This window comes from Dryobates pubescens, assembly GCF_014839835.1.
Source record: "Dryobates pubescens isolate bDryPub1 chromosome 38 unlocalized genomic scaffold, bDryPub1.pri SUPER_38_unloc_1, whole genome shotgun sequence".
NCBI classification, from domain to species: domain Eukaryota; kingdom Metazoa; phylum Chordata; class Aves; order Piciformes; family Picidae; genus Dryobates; species Dryobates pubescens.
In genome coordinates, this window is record NW_026530684.1 from 183675 (window position 1) to 210691 (window position 27017).

Here is a 27017-nt window from a genome sequence, read left to right on the forward strand (position 1 = left end):
ACACCTAGTCATCCTCCAATCCCATTAACAAATAATGCCAGCAGTAGCCAGCTGGATCTGTCATGGACAATTTGAGACCATTGGTTTCCTGTCAAAGGCAAAGAGTGCAGGCTGGTGTACAGGACTGTAAAGCAGTTTGCATACTGTTCAAGTGATACCTTGACTTCAGAGCACTGTGAAATAGTGAGAAGTAATTGAGACAGAGTACTATCATCCCAGTTAAATGCTGAGAACTGAGAAGAAGACACTCTGTGGAGGCATGCCACTTCAGCTTGTATGAAAACTCTGGGTTTTTAGCAGTAGCATTATGAAGAGAGATACTCAGCTAATGGGCTTCTCATTCTGGAAAAAAAACATTAAAGAGCTGAGTAGAAGCACTGCTTCCAGAATCATGTGCCACTGGATGGAGGAATGAAGTCTAGTAAGTACAGAGCTTTGAAATGCTCTTTCTGTGCAGCATGCAGAAGTCTCAGGTGACATCCTTACTTGTTTTATAGCCACCATCTGAAAAGTGTCTCAACAACTACAAGTCTGCCCAGCCCAAATTTTAAAATAGCAGGATTTACAGCATAAGAAACATCATTTAATGGTTCAGGTTTGGGTTTTGAAAGCTTTTTTAAAGGTGAGAGGGAGATGTCAAATGAATTTCAACCAATATGGATTTACTTTTGTACTGCAAAATCCATGGTTCCTGAAAGTAGGTAATACAGTGATAATCAAAACATCATTTACATACTGAAAGAAGATTCCTCAGTGAAAAACCACTATCCAGTAAAGATAATCTTTTAACTTTCCACATTAGTTGAAAAAAGTCTCTCAAAAGTGCTTGTTTGCTTAGTCATTCAGTTTGGAAGACACATCATTCTTCACTGTCCTGTGTTGGGGCAAACAGGTATGAATTCAAATGTAGTCCTGTGAAACAATGGCAGCCTCTGAGCACAGTGAGGAAGTGCCTGTCACTAGGGAACTACTGATCAGTGTGCACTGTGTGGGGTAACTTCCTCTTCCTGTCCAGCCCACAACCAGTGCCCAGCACATTTTCACTACACAGTCAATCCCTTAACAAACTCCTTCACCTTAGAATAATGCCAAACATTTTGCAGCAGGGTTAGGAAAGAAGTGGAATCGTGGACTGAAACTCCCGCAAGCTTCTCTAAAGCTTCTTTTTAACTGATCTTGTAATGTAAACATCTCTTATGGGGAGCTCAATATACACTTCAAGTAGAGGAATAGTGATGCAGCTTTTAATGTGAACTTTATAACTAAACTGTGTCTTTTAAATGGTGGATTATTGTCATGGGTTCTTTTCAATCTGCTGATGAGTATTCAAACACCATACTGACATCCTGCCAGCTTTAGAATGAAAGTGCCAGCCATAGCAAATATTGTGGGGCTTGTAGTTTGGATTGTAACATGAGAGGTTTCCTCTTTGCAGTTGCTGCTTCTGTTTCCTGTTTTGGGGTATTGGTCTTTTCTGCTGGGCTGGCTGTGGGCTTGCAGGGTGGAAGAGGTTGTATTATCCCTAGTGTCTGCTGCTGCTTCTGCTATGCTTTTCTGTGAAACAGCCTAAGGTAATTGTACCTTGTATCATTTCATTAAACACTCCTTATCTGAACCCATTTTTTGCGCGTGTTACTTTCCCTCCCATCTGTGGGGTGGGCCTTGCTTGTGAGAGCAGGCTGTCTTAAACCAGGACGGGTATGTAACTAGGTGTGAGAGACTACTTGTCCCTCCTTGTTTGACTCAACAAAGACAAAATCACTTGCTGCTTGCCCAGACAATATGTGTTGGGCAGAGCCACTGGAAAGAAGGTGCAAAGATCATGTAGGAATCCTGTCTCCCAATCCTGGATGCAAATCACCTTACGATTGCATCCTGATAGCACTGACTGCAGCTGGCCTACAACAATGGCCCAAGGACCCAGCCATCACGCCTTCAGGACAGGATCATTTTCAGCTATCAGATACCCCCAGGAAGGGAGGATGGTGAGACAATGGACTCACCACCTGTTTCCTGATGTGTAATGAGTGTGTGGGCAGGTTAGATGGAGAAGGGGAAGGTGGAGGCCCTCCCCCCCCTCCATCTAGACCCCTGCCCAAACACACAGAAATGCACAGAAAGATTTCCTGGGGAACGATACCTGTATATTTACCTAAGGAGGATTTCCTGGCTCCTGAACTCCTGAAGGACAATGCTTGGACACATACCTAAGGACTAAAAACTGTATAAAAGACTTGACCACTACTGGCTTAGCAGAAGAAAAATGCAGAAGAAGGACCTGCCGCTGAGAAGGAAGGAAGCAGGTCCTAAGTCCCGCCTGCTGCAACTCATGGAGCTGACCCAGGCTGCCCAGAGGACCACATCTCTTCTCCAGCCAAAGCCTCAGCACCTTTTCTCTGCAGACCCAGGCTGCCCAGGGGGACCACATCTCTTCTCCAGCCAAAGCCTCAGCACCGTTTCTCTACAAACCCAGCATCTCCTGCAGCACCTTTCCTCCACAGATTCAAAACTGTCTTGGGGGGGGGTGAGGGGTGTGGTAATAGAATTCCTTTCCTCTTCTCTCTCTTCTCTCTCTCCCTATTTTCTCCCTCTCCCCTTCTTATTTCCATTTCATTTATGTAATAAATAGTCTAGTTGTTGATATTTTGGCCTCGCTTGTGCCTCTCATTTCACAACATGGGAATATTCAAAAGAACTGAGTCTCTTTCCCTCTCCGGACCGAGACACTAGGGCTCAGGGAATTTGTGCTTTGATAGTCACTCATCAGAGTATGTTTTTCTGCAAAGGTCATTGGAAATTATAACAAAGACTTTAGAGTGGATTTACATTTACAGGCTACATCTGTACTGGCAAATGAGGGTGTGATTTCAGCTCAGCTAAACATGCATGCACTAGTTTTACACCCAAACCAATAAAAACACTACAGCAAAGACTGCAGATAAGCTGTCAGTAACTATGTTCATACTTTCCCATCAATTGGCTATTAATTGCCACATGAATCCATGCTACCTTCCCCTCTCCTAGTATCCTCCTTAGACAGGTATAGAGCAACCTTGACTGCAATGGCATGTTTAACAAGTTGTAGACAGTGGGTCAAGGGCTTTTTAGAGGACCACCTTTGCAACTTTGTTCCCTCTGTAAAACTCTGTTTATATGCTTTAGCTGAATTTTAACTATTGCCACCATGTAACAGGTTGGCAGAATCTATCCCTCTTGGGATAGTCTCAGGCTGCACCAGGGGAGGTTTAGGCTGGAGGTTAGGAGGAAGTTTTACACAGAGAGAGTGATTGCCCATTGGAATGGGCTGCCCGAGGTGGAGTCACCACCACTGGAGGTGTTCAGGAGAAGACTTGATAGGGTGCTTGGTTGCATGGTTTAGTTGGTTGGGTGGTGTTGGATGATAGGTTGGACACGATGATCTTGAAGGTCTTTTCCAACCTGGCCTATTCTATTCTATAGATAGGAGCAATAATGAGGGGAGCTGCCTCTTTTTTTGTTGCTTTTCTTTTCCTGAGACTATCAAGTTTTTAGTGTATCTCAGATGGGTGGGATATTGTTTTCTTCATACTAGGACTGTGTGACAGTTGCTGAGGGAGGAAGCTGGCTGAGCACTTCACTTGGTTAACAGCAAAAATTCAAGAGAGAGTGAAGAACTGTAGCAAACACTTGGGGGTCCCAATAGGTTTGTTGCAAGAGCAACCATGTCTGGGGAAGAGCTGAGCTGAGCTAAGGGAGTGTGGTGGACAGCTAAGAGAGGCAGAGGTCACTCAGTGGCTACTCCTGTAAGCCCACTGGAAGGCACTTTGAAATCACACATGCATTGTAATGTGACAAGGGCATGGGCCAGGTGGAGCTACGAAGAAGGAGCAGGCACAGTATAAAAACCCTGAGCTGGGGGGAATATCACCTGGGACATCTCAGACTGGAAGCAGCAGCCCAGGAACGTCTATCCCCCATCACCGAAGATGGAACCTGAGGTGGTAGTTATCTCTCCTGCTCTCTTTTTCTCCACTCTGTCTTTCTCCCTTTTCTTCTTTTTCTCTTTATCCCTCCATCTTTCCTGCCCTCTCTTTTTCTCCATTCTCTCTTTCTCCACTTTCTTTTCCTTCTTTCTCTGTTTGTAAGCAATAGTCTTGTTTTGATATATGACCTCATTTTTGCCTGAATTTCACTCCCAAGAAGGTTCACAAGAACTGTCTCCTTTCCAACTTTTAGACTGAGACAACCCTCAAGACCTTTTCCTCATGGCTGCGTTCTATCACCTCATCCCACAGTCTGTATCGATAGGACTGTTCTGGCCCAGGAGCAGGACCCTGCACTTGCTCTTGTTGAACCTCATGAGGCTGACCTGGGCCTGCCTCTCCAGCTTGTCCAAGCTCAAGTTAAAGTGATGGCTAAAATATTTCTCATCACCAATGCTATTAGCACAGTGTATTTCTGAAAGCAAACTCACAGAAAACTCAGTAAGAATGCAAGACTGGAGAAATAGGATGCCTAAAAAAGTTTAACTCCCTCCATATCTGTGAGAGAAAAGGTTGCTGGAAAGAACTTGTTCAGTACATGAATAAACATGTTTTCCCAATCTGGTTGCATTTTACTTGTTCTTGGATTCAGCAGAATAACCTTTTTCTGTTCTTCCTTTCCACTCACTAAAATGAAGCCAAATTAAATTTTATTAATCTTTTTCTGTTTCATCACTCTGGTACATGGTAGGATTTTGGGAATGTTTCCCCTGCACAGAAGGTCCTGCCTTGTTTTGGAGTGGAACGACAAGTATTTGAACTTGAAAATGTTCAAATGCCAGGCACAAAAACCCCCAAACTCTAATCTTGCATATTCACAGCAAATTTGGTTTCAAAGGCTACTGAAAATCCAATTTACTAAACAAACAAACCAAAAGGTGTAGTACCCTACTGAAAACAGATATTAAATACAGTGCAGTGCAGTGCAGTGCTTTGTTTCAAGCAGCTAGTCAGGTGGGCAAGACAGTCATTCATATAAATTGGAAATAAATCCACTTAAGTCACTATGTTTCATCACTGCCAATCCATCTTAAAAGACAAGGTTTCTGGTACAAGTTTCTGCTTCCATTGACATCAGAAGTAAATCTACCAAATCCTCAACATCAAAAATAATTTTGTATAAGTTAGAACATTGTCCTCAGATGCTGCTGCTGCTTTTGTTATAAAGAAAGCTGATGGTGTGTTGTTAAAAACGAAACATATCAACACAAAGCTTGAAATCAGGTTATTGAATTATTATAACAATAGTTTAGAATTCTAAGTACATGTCATTGAACGTACTTCAGCTTTCCCTAAACATTCCCCAGAGGACTTCTGAATCATGTGTCAAGCTACTTTTCTGTGAGAAACTTTCAAAACCTGCCCTTCCTAAAGCAGCAGTTCTTTTCATTTAGCTTGCTGAACATTTCTGCTGATCATCAAGTTAATCAACTATGCAAATTAACTCCAAACATATGATTAAATTCTAGAAATAATCATGCCTGTAGGGTGTATAAGAGGAGAGGGGAGGTGTTTGAAGCAACAAAAAAAGTTTCAATAGCAATCTAAATGAAAAAATACATAAAGACACATATGCTGTCCAGAAAGCAATTTGTACCTTATGCTTTCGAATTCTGACACGGCTGTTTAGAGGTGAATTAAAACACCTTACATTCATACCACCTTAGAAAGGCTGAATAAAATTTTGTTCATGCACTAAAAGATAGGACTGTCACAGTGATGGATGTCTTTTCTTGTGCTCTCTGTAGGGCATTTCAATACCATAGGCTCCAAGTGCTCTCGATTAGAAAGTGACATTCTCATTTAGGGTCCCGTCACTGCCTGAGCTTCAAACCGTTATCATTTGCCTGCACTGGTGCTTCCAGTGACAAAATGCTTACCAAAATGTATAAAATACTAATTACTTTAAACACTTTTAGACAGGTAGAAAACACCCTAAAGCAAAGCTCTATTATGCTGTGTGAGGGTTTGAATTCAAAACTAAAATTACAGCCAAAGCGAGAGTAAGATTTTAATTACATTCAAATCTTTCTTGAAAACCTAGGAAAAACAAAGAAACAAAAAACCAAACTAGCAATTTCATGACACAAGAACTCCCTTTTTACATTTAAAGGGAAAAAATGTTTAAAGCCCCTCCAGCTTCCTTTCTGCTCTTCAAAATGAAACTTTTCAAATATAGAGACTAACAAGCTTCAATAAAAAGCTCTGGTTTCTTCTCTAGAGATTTCAGATGCTAAACATATTTTCCCATTTAAAAACTTCCAAGCAGTATGAAGATCAAGTTTTACAATTTACATTCAAGGGGGGAAAAAAAAAAGTATTTTCTATGAGGAAAGCCTCAGATAAAATGTAATTGAGACAGAACTGTGAATAGCTTCACACTATCCTAGAAAATCTTGGTTTAATTTGCAATTTTCCACAAAGCACCCTTCAGCTTAAATACTTGCAAAGGATCTCACACTTTTAGATTTCATTTAGTCGATTTGGACTATCCCTTGTTTACAACATTTGACAGTTTTCTTTATTAATAAAATTGGAACTTGGACAAACTCATGAGCTAAAGAATGGCATGCTGAAGTAGCTCTGGAGCTAAAGATTTCAGTATATATGGAATAGAAAATCATGTGTTAGTTCATACTTTCACTAAGGGTAAAACTCAGCCCAGCTACTAGAATATTTTGATTTCCCATGAGAAAAAAAAGTTTCTTCTAAACTGATGGATCTGAAGACTGAAAATTAATGGAAGCACACCAGTAAAAAATATTAGACTCAGTTACAGTCAATTTTTTATAAATACTGCCAGTATGTTCCTCTCTCTTTCAGAAAAAAATAATTTCAGTCATGGACTTCGGCTAAACTGCTTGCTAAAGTTTAAAATACATAGTTTGATATAGCACAGTTAAGGTCTAAGTATTTCTGGACAAGAGACTGGAGTATTACACTATGTTGATGTGCTGTTTACACTGTAGTGCAGCTCAGGGAGCACATCAAAATCTCTGTCAAATATCAGGCTTCATCCAAGGTAGGAGAAAGATACAAGTCTATTATCTGCAAGTGATTGAAGCAGAGCCAAGGAAAGCAAGAAGATACTGGCTCTTATCGCTTACAGGAAAGCAATTCCATTCTGAAAAAAATACTCAGTTTACCAATTCTAATTTATTCTTTAGAACATTATCTATTCTGAGAGGGAACAGCATTTGAGTAATAAACCCAAAACAATTCTTCAAGGAAATGCAGTTTATTAGCTTTGAGTAAACATGGTGTGTATCCTTCTTCCAGAGCTCCTATCCTAGCTATTTTTCTTTGGAAAAGTAGACTAAACCATATTAGACAAATTTTATATTCAGATGTTACAGAGCAACTGGTAAATTGATACAGAAAACAGAACTGTAATTTTTCATTTTCCCTATTTTTTAAAACATTTTAGCACTTCCTTCAGTCTTGCCACTTTAAGTACACTAAAATTCTATTTTATTACATTACACCTACTGATACCATGATGAATTTAGCAAACCTTACTTGGAAGGTTTTTCCATTTTTGTGCAAGACTGTCATACCCAAACACAATGTCAGACAGACAAATCTTAGGTATTCTGAGGAACATTCCTCTTCTAAAGCAACTGAGAATAAAAAGGTCCTTTCTACAAACCTTCTATAACTTACTAAAGGCACAACATAACACAATGCAGTAATTGTATCAGATGCTCCTAACATAGAATCACAGAATCAACAAGGTTGGAAAAGACCTCAGAGATCATCAAGTCCAACCTGTCACCCAACATCTCATGACTACTAAACCATGGCACCAAGTGCCACATCCAAATGCCCTTTTTAACACCTCCAGGGATGGGGACTCCACCACCTCCCTGGGCAGCACATTCCAAGGGCCAACAACTCTATCTGTGAAGAACTTTCTCCTCACCTCAAGCCTAAACCTCCCCTGGCACAGCCTGAGACTGTGTCCTCTTGTTCTGGTGCTGGTCGCCTGGGAGAAGAGACCAACCCCTCCTGGCTACAACCTCCCTTCAGGGAGTTGTAGAGAGCAAGAAGGTCTCCTCTTAGCCTCCGCTTCTCCAGGCTAAGCAACTCCAGCTCCCTAAGCCTCTCCTCACAGGGCTGTGCTCAAGGCCTCTCCCCAGCCTTGTTGCCCTTCTCTGGACACGCTCAAGTGTCTCAATGTCCTTCTTAAACTGAGGAGCCCAGAACCGGACACAGGACTCAAGGTGTGGCCTAACCAATGCTGAGCACAGGGCAGAAGGACTTCCCTGCTCCTGCTGGCCACACTGTTCCTGATACAGGTCAAGATGCCATTGGCATTCTTGGCTGCCTGGGCACACTGCTGGCTCATGTTCAGCTGCTGTCAACCAGTACACCCAGGTCCCTTTCTGCCTGGCTGCTCACCAGTCACTCTGACCCCAGCCTGTAGCACTGCATGGGGTTGTTGTGACCAAAGTGCAGCACCTGGCACTTGGACTTGTTAAATGCCATCTTGTTGGACTTTGCCTATCTGTCCAGCCTGTCAAGGTCCCTCTGCAGAGCTCTCCTACCCTCTAACAGATCAACTCCTGCTTCAAGCTTGGTTTCATCTGCAAATTTACTGATGACTGACTCTTTAAAGAGGACAAGGAAAGAAATTATACCTTATTTATAAAAAATCTTCAGGGAAGAAATGCCATGTCCTGTACTCGGCAAAACCGTTGGTGCATTATCCTATGGAGATATATATATATGTAACTGTATAATGAAAAAAACTCTGATGACTGAACCAAAATAAACATGCAGTGAATTCTAATTTAGATGAAAATTTGGTAACATAAGTGTCTACTGTAGACTATTTGAAGGATGCTCAGCACAAAATGGGAGAACAAAGTTGTACAGTGTTGCTAATATCAAGGCAAATTTCTGAATGCAGTAACATTTGTACACGTAGATGGGTATTTACTCAACTGTGTATGCTCTGTGGCCATATACTTCACCCTGATATTATGAAGCTGAGGAACTGCAGCACATCTGAAAAGGAACAGGCAATTCAGTGTTTTGCATATAATGCTGGAAGGTGTCCACAGAAGGGCAACAAAGCTGGTGAGGGGTTTGGAGCACAAGCCCTGTGAGGAGAGGCTGAGGGAGCTGGGGTTGTTTAGCCTGCAGAAGAGGCGGCTCAGAGGAGACCTTACTGCTCTCTACAACTCCCTGAAGGGAGGTTGTAGCCAGGTGGGGGTTAGTCTCTTCTCCCAGGCAACCAGCACCAGAACAAGAGGACACAGTCTCAGGCTGTGCCAGGGGAGGTTTAGACTGAATGTTAGGAAGAAGTTCTTCATAGAAAGAGAGATTGTCCATTGGAATGTGCTGCCCAGGGAGGTGGTGGAGTCACCATCACTGGAGGTGTTTAGGAAGAGACTTGATGGGGTGCTTGGTGCCATGGTTTAGTTGATTAGAGAGTGTTGGATGATAGGTTGGACTTGATGATCTCAAAGGTCTCTTCCAACCTGGTTAATTCTATTCTATTCTATTCTATTCTATTCTATTCTATTCTATTCTATTCTATTCTATTCTATTCTATTCTATTCTAAGTATCCTGACAGCCTTTTTTGATAGACTTGAAACAGAACTAACTTACCAAAAAAACTTGACTTTTCCACTACATTAGAATTAGTGAAGTCTTTGTGTCACATCCACAATCATAGGTGAGAGGGAAACATAGCATTTAGTATTTGTGATGGGTTTAACAGGATACTTATAGAAGTCTCCCACAATTAATTATTTAGCAAATAAAAAAAAAACCACAAACCAAACCAGACCAAACCAAAACCTTTTGAATAGATGGAAAGGAGAAGGATAAAAAGGGCAATTCTGTGGCTTAAAAAAAAAACGACTCTAGCTGCAACAAATAGTTCTAACAAAAAATAAGGTGAATATTGAATTTCTGACATGAGAAGATTTTTAGGTTGTTAATGTGAGACTCAAACTAGCATTGCTATTTCTGAACTATGTAAACAAAGATAACTTACAGAACAAGGACATCTCATGTAACTACTTTGGTTTGAGAAGCCTGAACATACAGTGCATATATCAAGGAAAAATGGTGTTTTCCTATTCCAATTTGTTGCTTTTCTTCTTAGAGAAAAGTAGTTCTACTAAAACTTAAATGTTGTTAAAGTGTAGAGAGAATGAATACCATCTAAATATATTGAGTTTTGGGTTTCAATAACACACTACAGAGAAAAAATAGCCAGCTGGGGTAACCTGACATGCCTGTGGAAGTAGTGTATGACTGCTCCTCTAGAGAGAAGATGTCCTCACTTTAATCACATAAATCAGACTTCTGGTAAGGCTGAATTACTGAGACTGGAAGGGGTCTCTGGAGTCACTAGCACATCTGCTCAACACAGAGTCAAATCTCATCTTGGACAAGCTGCTCAGAGCTGCCTGGGGAGGTGGTGGAGTTGCCATCACTGGAAGTGTTTAGGAGGAGACTTGATGGGGTGCTTGGTGTCATGGTTTAGTTGATTATATGGTGTTGGATGATAGGTTGGGCATGATGATCTCGAAGGTCTCTTCCAACCTGGTCTATTCTATTCTATTCTATTCTATTCTATTCTATTCTATTCTATTCTATTCTATTCTATTCTATTCTATTCTATTCTATTCTATTCTGCTCTGCTCTGCTCTGCTCTGCTCTATTCTACTCTATTCTAGAACACCGCCAAGGACAAAGATTCCACAGCTCTCTGGACAGCTCTCCTTCTCTCCAGTTAGAAATCAAAATCCTACGGAATAGAAAATACTGTGTTCATTAACATTTACTCCTGTTCATTACTACTCTTCATTTTTGCATGGCACAAATGTAACAAAGCTTCTAGGCAGAGGAATCATCTTCTATTAAATGTATCTGCTTATCTGGAAAATTATCACAGAATCACAGAATCAATGAGGTTGGAAAAGACCTCAAAGATCAAGTCCAACCTGTCACCCAAGACCTCATGACTACTAAACCATGGCTTCAAGTGCCACATCCAATACTTTTTTGAACACCTCCAGGGACAGTGACTCCACCACCTCCCTGGGCAGCACATTCCAAGGGCCAACAACTCTCTCTGTGAAGAACTTTCTCCTCACCTTGAGCCTAAACTTCCCCTGGCACAGTTTGAGATGAGCTTCTGGATGGACTGCATAGCAGTACACCACTGACTCAATAGAAAGACTGTTTTTATGACACATAACTTTCAGAGTTTCCTATGGGGTTTTAACTCCCTCTTCCCTTCTCCTAGATGATAAGTATTCCCTTTACACCTAGGATGCCATTAACCTGTTCTTCAAAGATGGTCTACTTCATACATACCTAACCAAACTAAGCAGTTGTTCTGCATTTATCTTGGAAATTTGCTGTTTCATTTTCACATTTGAAAAATGGACTTCTATTCTTGAAAGTTTATTTGATTTTTTCAGCTATACCACTAAAGTGACACTATCCATACCTGTAAACCTTGTCTAATTTATGCAGAAACTATCACAGGCATCTGAGCCTTTTCTGCCCTTCTTGTTCTTTCAGTAACTCAGAAAAGCATAATCCAGGGGAAGCAGTAAACAAGGCTGTTGTGATAAGCACCTTGCATGCTTACGAACACAAGGTAAGTGGTGCTACAAGCATGCCAACACTGTAAGGGTAGAAAAGTAAAAAAATTATAACTTGCCTTAAATTGTGTAGAATATTTCACCTCTATGGCAATGGTTGTTTGAAAAATAAGGTATCTTTTAAAATTATGTTAGATTACATGTAATTCACCTATTAGGTTGCACATGGAAGTGCACAGAAGTCTGTTTAATAAAAATCAAGGACATATGATATACAACAGATTATTTTTCTCTGTTCAATAAATAATAAGAGGACAGCCATGATACTGGAAGTCTCTCCTTATGCAGTAAATCCTAGCAATGGCCTGCAATGGTTTACAGAAGGAATTTTCTTTTAATTCCACAAAATACTGCTTATCCACAGCAGGGTCCTACATCCAGCAAGGATGATTCTTCTTCCCAAGTGAGCCAGGACTTACTTCCTGGCGAAGGATGACTACAAACCATGTAAGTACAGATACTCACCCCTCCCAGAGTTATGTACTTTGCTACAGTTTAATTACGTATTACTCACTAAAAAGCTTCCTTTTATCCATTTCAAATTTGTTTCTTAAATTAACAGTGACACATTTTTATTACAACATAAATGCATGTGTTATTGGATGACTACAATGCTTTTTGCTTCAGTTTTGAAAAGAATTCCCATCACTGCTTGCACAACTGTGTGCTTTTGGATTAAAATTATCACTGGACAAAACATGTAACAGAAACAAATACCTCAAATACATAAGCAGACCATTCTGACAACTATTTAATATGAGACTATGGAGTCATTCCCTCTGGAACAGACAGAACCTTCATCCTTAGCTGCAGAGGACAAAACATTTCCACACTCCCCTCCCATCACACCAGACTGGCTTCCAGACTAGTGGTTAGGGTGTGTGCAGGGAAAGACAGGGTCTGCTCAGGCAGGAACAGGAATAAATTCAAGTGGAGGACACAGCAAGCACTTTTAAGAACATATATAAAATACAAGCATCAGTGCTGTAAGTGTGATTTCTGTTCTTCTTTTTAAATAACATATTAAATATCTGGTTTCAGAAAGACAGGTGTTCACAGATCTGTACCTCAAGTAGAAAGAGTTGCCTAAACCTTCAGGGAGAAGTATAATCAGGACTTGTCCCTGTGCTAGTTTATTTCAGTGGCATCTCATAGAGCTTGATAGAGTTTGTAGAATCAGTTTAGGCATTTAGATACTGATAAGCAATATGGTAGCTGAAGCTGTTACTGTCTACATCTTTCTACATGCAGGAACACAGATCTTGAACTGCTTGAGCTGCTTCAGTTTTCATTTAGTTTTTGTTGAGATAAACTAATCAAATCTGCAGTTAAGAGTATCTAAGCTCATAAAGTAGTTCACTTGCAGTGGAAAAACAGTTTTCCTTGTCACATGGTCCTGTTTTTACCTTGTGCTACCTCCAACACCTGTTTAGGTTTCCCTTTGAATCAGTCCAATTCACTGGTGCAGCAGGAGACAATAAAGCTTTCCAGGTGAGGGGGAAGGTTTTTAAGTTAGTCTTCTGACTAATGATGTCTATCAGTGGCTGAGCAGGTCTGCTGGTGTGATACAGGCAGTACAAGTATGCCATTGGTACTTGTGAGGCTCAGTGAGGAAGACAGGAAGAGACTGGACTCTTTCCTTTTTGATCATGAGAAGGTAATAGATTGCCTAATCAAACCTCTAAGTTGCAGGTATGCTTTGCAGTGAGACCAGAAGTGCTGTTCATGGATAAGAGTTCTGCTGCAACTGCCTGGTATATTTCATAATAGAGAATACCACAACTTTTATGGATTCCTGCACATCTAAATAAATAGCCACTGCCATTTTGTTTTCTTGGAACAACTAAAAAAATGTGTTCAAAATGCTCTCAGGCTACCAAATGAATGTTTCTATTAGCCTATCTAATCCAAAATTAAAATGTTTATGTAATGACTGATGCCTTGCTAAGACAAGAACTGAAATTACCTAACAGAAGCATTACACTTCATAGAATATGTGAAAACCAGTTTGACCTCTTCAAGTCTGCATTATCTAGACAGTTTCCTTTTGTTAATTTGAACCTTTAATGCTAACACAGTTCCGAGATAAATTTTTAGAACCAAAATCTTTCAGACAAAATGCGGTGCTGAAGCGCACCGAGTGTTTTAGATTGCTCTTCCTCTTGCAAAACATAACCCATCCTATTTTATCTCCTTATGACAGATGCAGTGAACCATCTTCATTACCTCTTCTGAGTTTCTTGCATGTTTATAGTGAATCCTAAAACTAAGTGTGACCACAGTAAAACTCTCCATTTTCTGTTACCTAAAGGAAACATTAAAATTCTCTGCTAGGATAGGGGGAGAAGGGCAAAAAAACCCACACCACCAGCATACTGATGCCGATAGTAAAACTCAGCACACATATGCTTTTGTCTTTCCACAACATCTGTGTTTACTCTAAAATCTAACCACATTGGCTGGGAGGGTGGTAATTCTCTGAGACTGGTACAGTCTGGTTTGGAAATTCACATACTTTGAACATTACAGATCACCCAAAGCCTTCAATATGTGAAGTCAATATAAGTAAATTCTTAGGTCTCAGTTTTGATAGCTTCCCCTTTTAATCTAGATTGCTCTAGAAAAGCAATTCCCCCTTTGTTTGTTGGGTTTTTTTTAAAGCTAACACCCTTTTGCCAGATTTCCCTACCAATCTGATTGTCTTCCAATTATCATATTCATCCATCAGAGATTCAAGGGAATCTGGTTCTTCAACAAGTTTGACTTCAAATGTGCAACTGGTACCTCAGGATAATCCTGGCTCTCGTTTGTGGGTGTGACCGTTTGACGCTGTGCCTTTAAGGAAGGGGCACACTGGCTAAATGTTTATAAAATATTTTGGTAGCCTAAACGAATTTCATTGGCCAAGGAGGTGGGAGGTGAGATTGGACCCAGGGGAGCTGGGAACTTTCTCTCAGTCTTCCTTCCTTCACTGTCCCTTTCGGCTGGATCTGCTTCTGGGCTTCTTGCCAAGAGATAAGAACTAACTCACTCCCTGTAACAGGCCTGTCCGCTTCTTCCCCTGTCCTGCTAACCATCCTCGTCTCTTCTTCTACCTCTTTGGGGGAGAAGGGAGGTAGGGGGTGAAGGGGGGCACAGGGGGAAGCCCCCTCTGTGGGGGGTCTGGTTTCTGGTTGAGTTCATTTGCTGTATATTCCTGTATATATTGTAAAATCCCTGTATTGGTTGTGTTACATAGAATCTGTTCCCTTGTAAAATATAATCTCATTTCTCCGACTGGGTTTAGCCATGGTCTCTTTCTCAGTGGGGGAGGGAAAGCAGAGCCTTTCCTTTCAAACCACTACAGTGGGCCACGTAAAACACCAGTTGTTTTTTGGGAAGAGTATAAAAAACCCACAGAAGAAGAGATGCTCGGTATTTCAGTTCACTGCATTGTGGCAGAAAGTATCTTTGTGGTCACATGTTCGAAAGGATTAGGAGATGTAAGTACTTCAGAGAACTGCAAGGGGGACTTCCAGTGCTCTGCAGTCTGGTGACATGCAGTACGATGCCAGGTTGTGTTACCTACCTGTGGGAGAGCAATCTCAATTTAAACACTACTTGCTGAAACTCTTGCTAAGACATGACATTTGAGGTGGCTGATAGTCTTCTAAAAGCCAAGACCCCAGGGTAGAGTTGTGAAGAAATGTGCAAGCGGCTAGACTGGAAGAGCTCACCTCAGCAGTTATCAGTAATTTGCTATCAACTACACCTTATCATGATATGAAAGTGTCATTTAAATCAATTTAATTAATTTTGAGATAAACATCTCCTGGAAACATGTGACAACTTTTAATGACATAATTCCAGGCAAGCAGTACCTTCAGATTGGCACTGCTTTACTGATCAATGTATTATTAGCTACTGCCATAACATTAAGGGCTGAGATGTTTAAAAAGATAAAGTGTAGTCTAGAACATAATGACAGCTTTTTAGTAAGCTGGCAAATACGTAGGCACTTAGATCTCCCTACTGTTAGGCTGTATCAGGGACCTGCTGTTCCTTTCAGGTCTGGTAGATTGGTGAAAAATGTTTCCAGCTACAAAGGAGCCTTTCTGTTCAAGAAAATCTTACAGGGAATAGCATTATGACAATAAGTTTGATGTTACACTGACTGAATTTAAAAAGGTCTGAATTCTTAAGTAGGTAATTTTTAAGTGGTACTTGTCCCAGAACATGGCGAGAGTAGCAGTTAAGCTCAGTCCTTGTAGTGGTACCCACAGATTCTGTAGAACTCATTCTCCCTAACCTCATTTTTCAGGAAATTACAGCCAGATCAAATAGACTTGTTTGCAACAATGCTACTTTTAATGCTGATTTGATGGTTTCCTACTTAAAGTGATAGGCTTGGTAAAACAGCATAAAAGGAGAACTAGTTAAATTTACAGCTGGTTTACAGTCCAGTTCCATGATATTTTGTACTAGGACAAGCTGTCTTTGCTGGGCAGCTTTTGTGTACCAATCAGTAACCATGTTAATATATGCACTTATGTCTTCTTGTTGAACTTACAGCAGTTTATCAGAAGGCTAATCTGATGATCTTCAACTTACAATAGAAAACATCATCATTCTGAATAAAAATAAAGAGTTCTAAGCATATCTTACAGTCACTCCTTTTATTTTCATGATTTGATGTCAAGAGCTTATTCAAAAGGATAATATCTTTAAACCATTCTGACTTTATTTCATAATGCTGTTGTATAGTTTCTGGTTTTAAGCATAGGACATGAACTAGGGTAAGTGTTCACTACACATGTGAGAGCTAGTTATCTAGAATGAACATTGCCAGTACTACTGCTGCAATATTCACAATTAGCGACATCACAAAAATGTTTAATAATTTAACTCTTAAGCACTGCTGCTTAAGAGGAAGTTCAGTCATTATTTTCTAAATGGTATCAAGACATGCTAGAGGTCGGTTTACATTAATTCAAAACATCAGATGAAACACAATGTCATTCTCAAAGTAAAGGCATTTACTTCATCAATAATTCTGAAGTTGCTTCACAAATAATGTAAGCAAATATACACTTGCCATAATAGTGTATTTTCTTTGTAACTGTCCACTGACAAAATCAGAGGCTGCTTTCTTTTTTCCTCTTACCAAATAATTTTCTTGTCTCATTACAAATGTTATCTTTAAAGCTTCTTAGCTGTCATGGCATTTTGTTTCATCAAGTGCACCCTAATGCAGAATATACTCTTTTAAGGGCTTCTCGTTCTGTATAATCTTGTAAAAATATTGGTGTGAACATGAAGGTATACAAATGGGTGACATTTTAAGATAAACATCAAAGCTTCTACCACAGCTTAAATGTCAGTAACTAGAAAGTTTTGCGGCCTGGAAAAAAGTCAGCACAAGAGCCAGCTATGGAGCTGAACCAGTGCAGCAGCTATTGGGAATCACTGGGCAAGGATATTTAATTGAGCAATGCTGTGTAGACCACTAAAAAACACTGGGTTTGACACGAGTGTTACCATTTAATAATAATCAACACTGAAAATCTGCTGCTGCAGCAAAGACTGAGGTATTTTTCAGTGGCACAACTGCATGGGAGGAATAATTGTGTAATGCTAATGAAAGTGATGTAATCAACTTGCAATCATGCTTTCCTGTAAATCTATGTTTCATTTTACATTTGGTAAATACAGGCATTATATTAAAAAAACATGTGTCTCTTTCTTGTAGACATGACTGAAAAGCCCTGTGTGCAACGTTTCCAAAACAAACATGACTCAATACCTTTGGGTCAGTAACTCAAACAAATGATGCAGAATGTCTTTTGGTAATGTCCCTTAAGTGTCTCAGAGAAAGTAGCCATTCATATGTTGGAGAAACATAATCAAAACTTGGCTTATAAAAATCAATTATGTTGTGTGGTAATTGTGTCTTCTTGCAGGATACACAGGTACTCAAACTGGTTGATTACATTACTATATCTAAGCAATTTTGTTATATATAAAAAACCAATAGAATAGAATTAACCAGGTTGGAAGAGACCTTTGAGATCATTGAGTCAAATCTATCATCCAACACTATCTAATCAACTAAACTATGATACCAAGCACCCCATCAAGTCTCTTCCTAAACACCTCCAGTAATAGTGACTCCACCACCTCCCTAACATCCAGCCTAAACCTCCCCTGGTACAGCTTGAGAGTGTGTCCTCTTGTTCTGGTGCTGGTTGCCTAGGAGAAGAGCCCAACCTCTGCCTGTCCACAGCCTCCCTTCAGGGAGTTGTAGAGGTCTCCCCTGAGCCTCCTCTTCTCCAGGCTAAGCAACCCCAGCTCCCTCAGCCTCTCCTCACAAGGCTGTGCTCCAAACCCCTCCCCAGCTTTGTTGCCCTTCTCTGGACACCTTCCAGCAACTCAACATCTTTCCTGAACTGAGGGGCCCAGAACTGGACACAGGACTCAAGGTGTGGCCTAACCAGTGCTGAGTACAGGGCAGAACGACCTCCCTGCTCCTGATGGCCACACTGTTCCTGATACAGGCATTGAAAAAAACCTACAGATCTACTAAACCAGCACATCTCTCAGAAGGAGCACTGTGATAGACAGTTGTAACTCGGCAATTAACTAGAAACTTTTTAAGGGCTTTTAGAGATTAAGATTAAATAAAGTACTGAATTACTGAAAAAGTGCCCAATGATCAATGTTTCTAACTTCAAAATTGCAAAGCTCCATTTCATTTGTTTGAACTGGCTCACTCCAGACCTAGTCAGCACCACAGTGTGACTGTTAGAAGATGAATGAGCGGTTTCTGTCCCATTCCTGAGGTTACACATTTTCTGAGGCTTATTTTTTCTTCTCCTTATGGGATTGATCTGCATTGCTTAAGTCAGTAAATGTGTATGATGATTTGGACATAATCTTGATAAACTAGTCTTGTCTCCACTGAAAACACTTGTGGGAAGAACTATGAAAACTGTTTTTCACACACTATCAAAAATCCATTTTGAGTAAAACAATCAGAGGTCGTCTCATAACACTGGAAACTGTCCACAGGTTTAAGTTTGATGTGAACTTCAGAGAACAGTTTTAGAGGCTGAAGGGTTTGGGAAAGTTTTTTTTAATATTAAAGATTTTATACACATTTAAATTATATAGCAGTATGAAATGTTCTATATCTCCATACACATATACACACACATGCAGAGAACAGTCCATGCTGGAAAATCCAGACTCTTATCTTTAGCAGGCCTTGAAAAAGTTGTCAAACATGACCATGCCAGGCTTTAGTTTTTCACAGTTGCAGTGGTTTCTTAGCTACTTAAGCATTATGGTTCATATTCCCTCTCCTAGGGATAAAACCACCAGAAAACCAACTATGTTTGTTTGCCACAAGGTAAAAACAAGTATTGTAAGAGCATTAATCACAGTGAGGATTTGTATCTGTGCACAATGGCTTTTAATTGTCTGGATAGAAGATCTGATGAAAAAAATCAGAAAAGTTCCCTGTACCTGATGGCTTACATGAAAAATAAGCAACCTTACTGGCAGTCAGGTGTGTTTTGTAGCTATGCTACTCTTCTAGTTCCTGAAAAGAACCATTTTGGGGTGAGGGGAGGGGGGGGGGGTGTGTATGAACAAAAAGGTTTTCTAAACCTTTCCTGACCATTTTATCCAACCAAAATTTTTCTATAAAGTAATCCAAGATATACTGCATCTAAGGTCTATAGAGATATCACATACACACAGACTGAATCTCTTTCAGTCCGTAATTTTGGAGCATAACACCATCAAGACGCAGATGTCATCAGCTGATTTGCAGAGCTGTTTGACGGTGCCACACAAAGCAGAAAGGGAAGCTACACTACCTACTGCAACTGGGGGCAGAAGGTTAGGACAATTAACAGTCCTTCTCCCTCCCGTGATCCTGTTCCCCAAAACTCAGGTTACACCTCCATTTCACAGTTCACTCTTGGGTCCACTTAGCTAACTCAGAGGTGGTCATAAAGCAAAATTGCACAGAAGCAACAGCTATTAAATTGTGCTAATTTGATTGCTGGCCCTCCGCTGTAAGAGCTAAACTACCTCAAATTAATAGCAATCTTCATGCACAACCAGCAGCTTGAGCATGTAGGTGTACACACCGAGCTCCCCTATGGAATAACGTCAGGTTCATCGCAAACTACTGAAGGCAAGCACGAACAGCAATGAATTGCAAGACAGTCTGATCAGGGCGCCAACACATACACCGCCAGAAGTCAAGTAATTTTAAACACAGTTTTAACTGCACATCTGACTGGAAGAGGCAAGAGAACTATACTACATATTTAGCTACATACAGGATAAGGACACAATCTCCACACCAGAGGGAGATGGTAAAAGCTTTGAAACTCGGCATTTCAAACACCTGGCAAGAGAAAGCCAACTCGAGAGGAACGGGAATCCTTCCTTGGAGTTCGGCAGCTTCTAGTCCCGCCACGGGTGGGACCACGAAGGGGGACGCAAGGGTCCGTGGGGAGGCGGCGGCAGACAGCAGCTGGCCCCAGAGCCGCCAGGAACACACAGCACCCAAGGACAGCCCCGAAGACACCAGACGCCCACCCCGCACGCCCCAGTCAGTCTCGCAGCCGCACGCAGGGGAGGGGACAAGGCGGCCATGGCCGCGCATGCGGTCTCGCCTGCGCGGGCGCATTACCTGCGAGCCGCTCGGCACCGCGGCTTTTTTTTTCTTGGTGGGGCCGCTGCCGGTGCCCGGGCTCGCCGGGCGTTTCTTGCTACGGGAAGAGGCCCCGGCGGGAGAAGAGGCCGCCGCGGGGATCAGAGTCGCCATTTCTTCCTCTTCCCAGTCTCTCCGTGCCTGGGGCAGAACTGAGACTGGGAACTCTCCCCCCGCCCAGCAGCCCAGCCCCCCAGCCCGCGCGCCCACTGCGCGTGCGGGCGGCGTCGTGGCGGCGCTGCGGCGGCGCCTCGCAGTTAGCGGTGGGGAGGGGATGGCGTCGGGGAGGGAGGCGGTCGCGGCGGTTTGGCCTCCGCTTGGAAAGGTTTCCATCGCGGGCGTACGAGTCCGGGTGCTCTAGCAGCTGGAGTGAACCTCGTAGGAAGCCGCCTAACTGCTTTCTCCTTCGGGCCTACATCCCTAGCCCAGACAGCTTTCTGGAGGCCTGGCTGTGGCGGCAGAGCTGGTCCCCGGGGTAGCTCACCTCGCCTTCCTGCTTGGCTTGCACCCGTGTGTGGGGGAAGTGACTAAATGTGGCAAGTTTTGGGTTTCCTACCTGTAGGAGGTAGTGAGGGTGCAGGGGTGGGCCGGGCGCGGTGGCTGAGTCCTGCCTGTCGCTGAGGGTTTGGAGCCGGGCAGTCGTGCGGGAAGTCAAAATAAAAAAGCTGTGTAAGACTCCAAGCTGTAGTTTGTCGGAGGGGGGACTTAGCCCCTGCTGTTAGGCCGCTGCTGATTTAGGCCTGCCTAAAGCGAGGTAAAGGTTATGCAAGACGCTTGGACACCGTGAAAGGGTTGGTGAGTCTCAAATTTGTCATTTTTTTCCGGTTGTCTTGATAAAACATGGAGCGGGTTTGAATTGCTCCCCTTGGTTTTAAGATGATGAGCCCTGAGAAGCCTACTAATAAACGTTCATAGAACATTTAAGTGTAGTCGTTTTTAAATGCAAGTTGGAATTAATTGCAGTTGTCATTAAGGATTTCAAAATACGACTACAGATAGCTGATAGTGACTGAAAGACAATAGATGCCTTATGATTAGGATAATTTTAAGATTTTTTATTTTTTTTTTCTTTATGGAGGCAGAAAGGGATGAGAGAAGAAAATGTCAGGAAAACCAGTATGAGGATCTTTAGGGTAAAGCAGAACAGAGTGAACCGCTATGCTCTGGCTCGGTGCAGGCTGTACTCAAGACTGGGGGGATAATGGGAGGGCTTTGCCTGACAGCTGGCTCCCCTGTGAACCGTGAGGCATAGCATCAGCCACTGGGACAGTAAGGGCTGAGGAGGATGACCTACCATTATGAACGTCAGTAATAGGAATCTGGAGGTGCGGGGACAGCTGATGGAGAAGACCCATAGGGAGAAATGGTTGGGGAAGCATGTATTTTGTCAGCTGCTCCCTGCCTCAGTCCCAGGAGCAGCTTTCTAATGAGTAGAAGGTTGTGCCAGTTCTCTTCCTACTGGTAGTGGTGAACTAGCCCAACAAAGCAGCTGGTCGCAGTGGGACATGCTGTGACTGCCGTGTTCAGGATGTGTGGGAGTAAATACCTTTGATACGTTCGGACCACATGCATTGTTACTCTTCTGCTTCATCAGAAGCCAGTATCCACAGCTGAGCATCTATTCTGTTCTCAGCTTTGTCTTTCTCAGTAGCTGCTTTACATCCCACCTGCCTGTTTTAGCTTTCAGCGTTCCTGCTCTTCTTACCTACTACCAGAAATACGGGTAGGTCAAAAATGAAATTCTGTGGCTTCATTTGGCTATACTGCAGTTTATAAGATGATTAGGTATCTAAAGTTGTGAGAGAATATAGATAAACTTTGTCTAAAAAAAATAAATGTTTTTTAAGCCTAAAATAACCTCTATGCGTTTTTTTTCATATCTACAAAGTGGGGATAACTTTTTGCTAGGTGGTAGGAAGTTGTGGAGGTTGAGAAATACCACCTCTTAATGTTCATGTAGTAATTTGTACCATTACAATTTCCCAGCAACAGTACCAGTTAACTTGTATGTTCATTTATCCATCTTTAACAGCATTGCAAAGGTGCAGTTTGTGCTATAATTTTTAACTCTTTAAAAAGACTTAAGTTTTACTTAAAAGCAAACAAACCCACTGGGTTTTTTTGTTGTGTTGGCTCTACTGGGTGTGATTTGCATTTCCATAGAGGCTCTGTATAAAGAAATAATTTAACTTCTTAGCTTCGCCACTCTGTTGGGTAAAAAGCAAGGAATTCCTTCAGGGCAGATTGTGATGCTTGGTGGCATTTTGTACGTGATTCTTTAAAAGTACTTGTAAGATTTGATGACTGACTTCTCAGAGCCTGCAGTGTGAACTTTTGTGATTTGGTTTTGTTCCCTGCAATTTGCAGTTACAGGCATTGCATTAGCTTTGTTTAAATACGCCTTTAAAATAGGTATTTAAACTCTGGATTAAGGAGGCTGCTTTGGTAACATTAAAGGCCTTTTTACTGTGCACATCAAACATCTAATTTTTACTACAATCTTTCGAAAAGGCCATTTCTGTATTCTTAGTAACAAAGAAAGTGAAGCAGGGCCTTTAGAAATGTCTTTTGTGCCGTTTTCGTGGTAGCCTCTCCTTAAAGCTTATTTTAAAATGTGATTGACACATGAGAAATGAGCAGTAAGGCAAGACTTAAAGTGTCGTTCTGTTTGCAGTTTAGTGTACCTTGAATTTTTTGCTATTAACTTGGTGTTGCTTGCACACTTGCTGCGTATCAGCATAAATACCTGAAGTTTGGACTTCTCACTAAAATTTACATGCTTGCTGTGCTGGGCAAGTTTAACCAATGTATTGTGTAGGCAGAGCAAGGTTAACCAAAAAAGTTACTGGGGGGGAAAAAAAAAAGTAGTAGTATTTTACTTCGATTTTAAACATTATGCTATTTGCATACATGATAAAGAAACTGGCTACTGTGCAGGTAATTGAACCCTGTATTTTATATATCCTGGATATTTATTATGCGCTATTTAGCACATTTACCCACCATCACAAAACTTTTATGAATTATTTTATCATATTGGATTTAATTTTACCTTCTTGAAAGTGAAAATGGGTTAAGAATTTCCATATTTAGTTTGCATTCAGATTCTGGTGTTTTCTGCAGATACTCATGTGAACAAGTTTTTGATTTCTGATATGCTCAGATGTGAAAGATAAAAATGTCATGATACTCATTTGTATAGTCTTTAATGCAGTAACCACCCTGAAATGCTGTAGATTTTCAGACTGAAAAAAATGTGCATTACCTGAGTAAGCTGATTTATGAACATAAGGTCTTGGTGGGATGGCAAATAGTTTGTGAGCAATCTGGAGACTGGGCATGGTCATGCAATTCATTTCCCATTGAATTAATTAATACAACAGGGGATAAAATCAGTGAACAAATTGCTCACAGGGATTGGCTTGTGCATCTCTGTGAAACAAGTCTTCTAGGATATGGCAAGTTAACATAGCCATCAATATCTCTTAATTGTGAGTGAGCCACCTGTGAATGTTACCTGCTTTGCTCAGGTACTTCTTTTGATGCAAACCGCACCCCAAAAGATGAAGATACAAAGTGCCAACAGTACATGTCACCTACTTGATAACATCTTGACTTCTGTAGTTTGTTAGTCTTCCTTTTTATTATTTTCCTTTGCCTTTTTTTTTTTTTTTTAATAATGCAAACTAGGAATTCAAGTACTACAGAAACCACTCAGGTTGGTACTGGTCAGACTCCACCAAATGCCTTAGCCAAGGTCTCTGGTCTGCTGAGTTGCGGCTGTGCAAACCAGATAGAACAGACAAAAAAAAGAAAGCCCAAACTAAACAAAAAAACCCCCAATCAGTGATTTTAAGTGTCTTATCTGTTGATCTTGGGAAATCTCAAAAGTTCACATGAGGTGAGCAAGAGAAGCAAATGGATATTGCTTAGCATCTGTGTAATTCTTGTGACATTCTTAAAAAAGATGGTCTTTCTTAGGGTAAAAAGTATCCTACAAGACAGAAAAATAAACCCCTGTAGATAATTTGAACTACACAAATCATGAGCTGGGGTAAAAATCACTGGATAACAGTTGTATTAGAAGGCATTGCAGAGCCTGGCTGAATTGAGCTGGATATGAATCAGCAGCATTTCAGTACCTTGAAATGTGCATGTCACACAAGCAGGAAGCCTCCAAGGCACATGTTGTAATCCTTTCACTTGTTTTGCTTTGGTTAGGGTCAATTTGAATGCTATGTCTAGCTTTGGGCATTAGACTTCTGGACTCTTTCCAAATCTTTCCTGTCTAGAAGAGAAAGCTCTGAGGTGTAGGAAGCATGATCTGTGAAGTGATTGAGAATTTGGGTTATATATTGGGCATAAGGAGGAGAAAGGGGATTTCTGCAGGAAGGGAATAAACCATTCTGTGTCCATTATAGACTCAATTTGCTGAGCAGCATGGGCCATTCTTTATCTACTAACCATACATACTCCATGTGTTTGTTTGGGGGATTTCTTTTGTATTAGCAATGATCCTACTTGAAGAATCTGTTACTTTCTGTGATGAGCTCGTGGGTAATACATAGAGGAATTTCAGTATTCAGGGAGGGTTTGTGTTTGTGGTTTTTTTCCCAATGAATTAGTTGACTGCAATTTGAGAGGGCTTAAGTTTTCTTTCTAGGTTTTAGTGGAGAAGTCCAAGGATATGAAAGCACGCTGCAAGGGGGAAGGGACCATCTCTCTGCGTGTCTGCAACAATGAAGAAATAAAATAACTTTTGCAGTAAGGAAGACTCAGGTTATATTACAAAGAGCTTGCTTTTTTCAGAGCAGGCCAGCTTTGCACTAGAACAGCTCGCTTTTGAAAGTTTTGTAAAACAAGTTAGACATCTGCTGCAAAAGTTCACACACAGCTGGTTCTACCAAGAGACAGGAGTGTAGATTAGATGACCGCTATGGAATTTTTGAGTTCTGTTTTTTGTAATTCTGTCAATTCTGTTGTTACTCCTAAAGGTCTTATGCTTTTGTACAGAGAAGTGAGAATGTGAGGCTGGCTGCAGAGGGTCAGACTGCTTAACCCAGTACGCCAACAGCGGGAGCTGAAGCAGATATTCAAGTGAAGGCTGTACAAACAGGGCAAACTACACAGGGTGATACTTGTTCTGTAGATGGTTTCTGTGTCTTTACTAGCTCTTAGTAGATTCCAATTTGCCTGGTGTCCCTTGAATGAAATTGAGCTGTTTATGTTCATGGTATCCATGGGTCTTACAGCTGAAACATTTGTAAAGACCCATATCTTTCTCTTGGTTTTGAACCTGACTCAATTGTAGCTTCATTTGGTGTCTGTTGGCTCTTTTTCTTTGAAGAGACATTGAAAACCCACCCACTCCATTGCCATTAAAGACTTAATAGAACTTTACCTTAAACACTTCGGTTTCTAAGTCTCAGGAGTTCTAGCCTTCTTAGCTATTTCTTATATGAGGCAATGCTTGGTTCATCTTGCTGTTTGGAATGTTTTCTGCATCCTTTTAGATGGAGGGAACAAACTGCACACAGTATTTAAGATACAGGTAGAAAATTTATAGTTTCTGGTTTATTCTCAATTAATTTTCAAATAAATGATTTTGGGTTTTTGACTGGTGAGCAGTAAGCCTGTTTCCATAATCTGCCTAGCCAAACCTCAGAGTCTCTCTTCTTGAATACCCCAGCTCAACTCATATATTTGAAATGTAGGCAACTTTCTTCTCCTGTGTATCTTTTTATATTATTTATATTGATTTTTTTGGTGCTGATCTATTACCTAATTATTAAATCTGTATGTTAGTAACATAAAGTCTGTATGTAGTTCTTCATGATGAGCCCTCCTCACCATGAATAATAAAGCAGCATCAGCATTTTGCCACTTTGCTGCACCACTTTTCTAGCTTGCTTATAAATACAATGAGCAGCACTGTTGTGTTTAGAGAAGGATAAATTTGGTAAGAGATAAATCCCCTTATGTTCTAGCTGGTCCTCAGAGATTAGAGGGGCTAAGCACGTCTGGACTTAATACATGTGTCAGTTGTGGGTACTGTAGGACCAACACAAGATACCCAAACAGGCTGTCTGCTGTAGGTCCAGCCGCATTCAAAAGAAGCAGTTGAGTGCACAAACAGTTCAGTTTATTTACATGTAATCCTCAGAGTCTTTAGATTTCTGGTGATAAACATATTAAACTACAGCTCCAAACTATGATTGTAATCACACTCAGTCTCCCAGGGAAGCACACAGCATAGCTGAGGTCACAAATCTTACCCAAGAGATGTCCCTTCTAGGGAGTGGGAGGTAAGGGTGGGACAAACCTGTTGATCTGTCCTGGCCCTGTGGTGTCCAGCTCTCAATCCCTTCCAAATGAGATATGAAGTTTGGGCAATATTTATATAATTTTTGAGAGTGTGGGGGTGGAACTGCTGTTATGTTATCATTCCTGGTGGTCAGCCAGTTGTTTGTTTGTTGGTTGCACAAGCTGTTTCTTGGGTTGGTTGGTTGTTTTTTTTTGGTGTGACTTCTCTGGTCAGCAGTATTGCAGGTGATAAGTGGAAGAATGGAGTGGTGGGCCTTCACTTTCCCCCTTCCATTCTGCCTAGTGCCATGGCAACACAGAACACAGGGTCTCCACCCAGCCCCTGTGCCTGC

At 41.2% G+C, this 27017-nt stretch overlaps 1 protein-coding gene across 1 annotated transcript in view; it reads right to left on the reverse strand.

Annotated features, from left to right (window-relative positions):
- Positions 1–20521, reverse strand: part of LOC128899575 (INO80 complex subunit C-like) — a 38876-nt gene extending 18355 nt beyond the window's left edge. The window contains exon 1 of the mRNA XM_054179089.1: positions 20341–20521. Coding sequence (XP_054035064.1) covers positions 20341–20475 — 135 coding nt within the window. The 5' untranslated portion in view covers positions 20476–20521. The remainder of the gene's footprint in view (positions 1–20340) is intronic.
- Between the last annotated feature and the right edge of the window lie 6496 nt (positions 20522–27017).